The sequence below is a fragment of the Lotus japonicus genome, chromosome 2 (genome assembly GCF_012489685.1).
Source record: "Lotus japonicus ecotype B-129 chromosome 2, LjGifu_v1.2".
Classification (NCBI taxonomy): domain Eukaryota; kingdom Viridiplantae; phylum Streptophyta; class Magnoliopsida; order Fabales; family Fabaceae; genus Lotus; species Lotus japonicus.
In genome coordinates this window covers 54,892,128-54,896,979 of record NC_080042.1, presented here as the reverse complement: position 1 = coordinate 54,896,979, position 4,852 = coordinate 54,892,128, and the positions used below count along the sequence as shown (strand labels likewise).

General features: G+C 40.1%; 1 protein-coding gene across 1 annotated transcript; it reads left to right on the top strand.

Moving 5' to 3' along the window:
- Positions 1–2,983: 2,983 nt before the first annotated feature.
- On the top strand, positions 2,984–4,192 carry LOC130735458 (carboxylesterase 1-like). The gene has a single exon (XM_057587437.1). The coding sequence runs from the start codon at positions 3,066–3,068 to the stop codon at positions 4,050–4,052; it is 987 nt and encodes a 328-aa protein (XP_057443420.1). The 5' UTR covers positions 2,984–3,065; the 3' UTR covers positions 4,053–4,192.
- Positions 4,193–4,852: the final 660 nt, after the last annotated feature.

The following is a 4,852-nucleotide window of genomic DNA, read 5'->3' as shown; positions in this document are numbered from 1 at the left end:
GAAACTGCCCCACCTTAACACACTTGTTCTTTGCAGACGATTCTATACTATTTGCTAAGGCGACCTCGGAGGAAGCGTACCAATTAATTGTAGTGCTTAATTCCTATTCAATGGCCTCAGGACAGCGGATTAGTGTGGAGAAATCAGGGGTCATCTTTGGAAGAAATGTCCCACTTCACCACCAGCATCAGATCGCAACTACCCTTAATATGAGTGTTTGGCTTTCCCCAGGGAAGTATCTTGGCCTCCCGGCTGAATGGGGCGGATCTAAAAACTCTACTCTTAGATGGATTAAAGATAGGGTCATACAAAAGATTGAGGGATGGAAAGAAAAGCTTCTTAATCAAGCAGGAAAAGAAACACTCATTAAAGCTGTAGTACAAACCATACCCACCTATGCCATGTCTATCATTAGATTCCCAAAAAACTTCTGCTCTTCCATTTGCTCTCAAATTGCCCGGTTCTGGTGGAATAGACCTGGAAAAGCAAGAGGAATTCACTGGAAAAGATGGTCAGAGTTGAGTAAATCCAAGTCTAGAGGAGGTATGGGGTTTAAGGATTTTACTCACATGAATACTTCTCTGTTAGGAAAGCAAGCTTGGCGGGCCATGAATCATCCGGAAGCCTTATGGGTCCAAGTCCTCAAAGGCTTGTATTTCCCAACCACAACTTTTCTCCAAGCTAGAAGAAATCAAACAGCTTCATGGGGATGGACAAGCCTCTTACAAGGGAGAGATTTTATCCAAAGCAATGGGAGATGGCAGATAGGGACAGGGAATCCCATTAAGGCTTGGAGAGACAACTGGCTCACTAATCAACCTCTAACAATGCCCCTGGGCCAAGACCCGGAACTCACAGTTGACCAGCTTCAAGACTCTCAACCGGGTAAGTGGAATATCCAGAAACTTGTGTCCACTTTCCAAAGGGACCAAGTCCTCTCCATTCTACAGATCCCCCTCAGCTTGACCCAAGGGGAAGACAAGCTTATTTGGCCGTACAGTTCTGAGGGAGACTATACAGTCAAGGCTGGTTATCAAATTGCACATATCCTCTCTACCCCTCTGAACCCTGATCCAGAGGACCCTTTCAATGAAGCTGTATTCTGGAACCTCCTATGGAGCATCAAAATACCAGAGAAGATCAAGGTTTTCTTGTGGAAATGTTCAATGGAAGCACTCTCTGTGAGAAAGGACCTGCATAAGAGAACCCTTGTTGAGGACCCTCTATGCTTCATCTGCCACCAGCACCCTGAAAGTATTGCTCATGCACTACTGCAATGCTACTGGACGAGACCAATTTGGTACGCCACAAACCTGCAAGTAAGACCTGCACAAGAAACCATAAGCAACTTCCATGAATGGTTCAAAGGCCTGGTAGTAAGAATGAGCCTATACAAAGACTCTCTGGAAGAAAATAGCAGAAAGCTCGCTCTTACACTGTGGCATGTATGGAAAGAGAGAAATGAAAGCCTGTTCCAAACCAGAAGACCAGATCCAAGAGCAACAACGATAAAAATCAAGCTTGCCTGCGAGGAGCTCTGTCAGTCCCCAAACCCCGATCCTCCTCCACATCCGAACACTGATACAAGCTCCCGAGGAGGTAGTTTTCCAATGAGGAGAACTGGTCTTCCTAATGCAGTAAGAATTAATGTGGATGCAGCGTTCAGAGGCCCTCCTGCCAGAAGTGCTATAGGGATGATCATGAAGGACTCCTCCAATAACAAGATCCTTAGCCATATTGAAAAAGTCTTTGCTCCTTCTCCCCTGTGTGCTGAGGCCTTTGCAGTCAGGGAGGCAATTGCTATGCCACACAATCTACAGCTTGAAAACATCTTAATCTTGTCAGATTGCAAAGTGCTAGTAGATCTGATCTCTAGAGGTAAATCAAAGTGGCAAATCAACCCTCTGCTAAGGGATATTCAGGTGTTAAGACATGGGTTTACTGTGTGTGATTTTGGCTGGATTCCAAGGGAACAGAACCAAGATGCTCACGGGTTGGCTGCTGCAGGAGTGGGATGATATCCCTATGGCCAGTTTCTGTTTGAAGTCCTTAGCAAGTGTTTTTGCTGCCTTAATTTCTGTACTTAGTTATCTACCTAACTACTAGACTTAGTCTTAATGCCAATCCACCATTGATGTCTAGTTGCTCTGTTAGGTTTTTGGGCCCTGTCCCAACTTTTACTGTTTCATGTAGCTGTTGGGCCCTAGTCCATTATCATCAATGAATGAAGTAACAATCTTTGACAAAAAAAAAAAAGGCACCGTACGTATCGTACTTAGTGACGGTTAATTTAATATGTACACACTTGTTTTTAATATATAGACATGCATTGGTTTCTTAAGCCTAAGGGTTGTTAAATACTCTGACCAGAAGCACAGGATGGTGCACATGCATAATTAAAAGGAATTTTTTCGATACCTACGATGTTTTCTTTCATGCATCGGAAAATGATACTATGATATTTTAGTTTTATTAACCAAATAATTATATCTTCTCACCTCATTTTTTAGGTATGGAGAGGTAAAGAAAAAGAGATAAGAAGAAAGGAAATAAAGTAAAGATTTGATTAGTGATTTAATTAATAGAAAAAAGAATAATATAAAACAAAGGTAAAAAAAAAAGTAAAGAGGTGTGTATAAATCATAACTCTTATTAACCTGGTTTGAAGTCCACCATATTTTAAGTTTTCTTATTTTAATAGTGTCCAGGTTATAAATTTTTATCATGTAGTGTTTTAATGAATCGTAGAAATCACCTAATTAAAAAGATCATAATAATTAAATGATAATATAAGTGGTAAGAGTTGAAAACATATGCGTTAGGAGATGAAAATCCAGAGATTAATATCTAAAAGATTAATATCTAAAAGGTGTTATTTATTTTTCACTGTACAAATAAAAAAAAAAAAGACCTTAATTGTTCATTGCATTTGCATGTATAGGGCACTATATATTATTGTTAATTAACTAGACAATTCATTTATTCAAAGCTCAAACTAAGACTGTGATCAGATCCAGAAACTAAGCTTAAAGCCTAGAGCCAAACAAAGCCTCTCCTACTTCACCATGTCCAATCAACCTTCCCCACCATCTCAAACCATCAACGCCTCTCCGAATTTTCAAATTGTCTTCAACTCTGACGGCACTGTAACTCGTTTCTTCCATGATCCACTCACCCTACCCTCATCAGACACCACTCTTTCAATTCTCACCAAAGATGTTCCCATCAACCGATCCAACAAAGCCAGTGTTCGTTTATTCCTACCTCGAAACGCTATCTCAAATCACAACAATCAAAAGCTACCCATGATTGTTTACTTTCATGGAGGCGGCTTCATCATGCACAGCGCTGCTTCCATCTTGTTCCACAACTTCTGCGTCGAAATGGCAGATTCTGTCCAAGCCATCGTCGCCTCCGTCGATTACCGCCTCGCGCCGGAGCACCGATTACCCGCGGCGTACGAGGATGCCGTCGAGGCGCTTCACTGGATCAGAACCACTGAAGATGAGTGGTTGACTAAATATGGTGATTATTCTAACTGTTACATAATGGGGAGTAGTGCTGGGGCTACTATCACATATCATGCAGGTCTACGTGCTGCGGCAGAGGCGAATGATCTTGAGCCGTTGAAGATTCAAGGGTTGATATTGCGTCAACCATTCTTTGGTGGGACCAAGAGGTCAGACTCAGAGTTAAGGCATGAGAATGACCATATTATCCCTTTGTCTCTTACTGATCTCATGTGGGAGCTTGCATTGCCAATTGGTGCTGATCGTGATCATGAGTATTCGAATCCGACGGCTGGCGATGGTTTTGATGAGAAGATGGAGAAGATCAAGGAACTTGGGTGGAGGGTGTTGGTGAGTGGGAATGGTGAGGATCCTCTGGTTGATCGTGAGAGGGAGTTGGTGATGCTGATGGAAGAGAAGGGTGTGCATGTGGTTAAGGATTTTCAAGAAGAAGGTCATCATGCGTTTGAGTTTTTTGAGCCATCCAAAGCGAAGAATGTCATTGGGTTAGTGAAAGCTTTCATTTTTTCTCAGGGTGCTTAAAGTCACCAACCATCATGTTGTTGCATGGATGTTTGCATTAATTCTTGTTTGGAAATAAATGGTTTTTAGAATACGCATATTGTAGACATTCAACAAATATCTAAAATGAGAAAGAAAGATATAAGAAGGATCATCGGTAATTGATGTGATTTATGATAGAGAGAAAAATAAAGTGGCTATTGAATGTCTACTTTAACACTATTAATATGTCTATCACTATTATCTATTTGATGATTTCTGCCCTTTGTTTATGAGGTCGTGTGAAATTTACTTGATAATAAATTGCATTTCTGATGTCTCTTATAAGAGCTTGTCTAAATAACACATGAAAAAATTTGGGTTAAATCACACTAGTCATAAGTGGACCAATAATATTTAACATAAGTGTAATTTTTAATTCACTTATCTTAAATATTATTGGTCTATCTAGGACTATGATCATTTACCCCAATTTTTTTTAGGGTCATTTAGATAACTCCCTCTTAGAATAATGATTTGCGTGTGCACGATTCACACAATGAGGTTTTGAGATGTGTATAGATTTGGATGTTATAGTATGTTTGTTACTATTCTCATTTTTCGTTTCTGATATAGCGGATGATTAAATGAAATTGATCACAGAGCTAAGCTTCACTATTGAATTTGAAGTTTTCAATGACGATGCATGATACTAATTAAAGGACAAATAGACAACATTTATGTATACCTCACTGTCAAAATAATTTGTCTTGAGAAGTAACTAAAATTGGGAAATCGTCAATTTGAACTTGATTTTGGAGCTTCTGCGGTGAAAATAATTG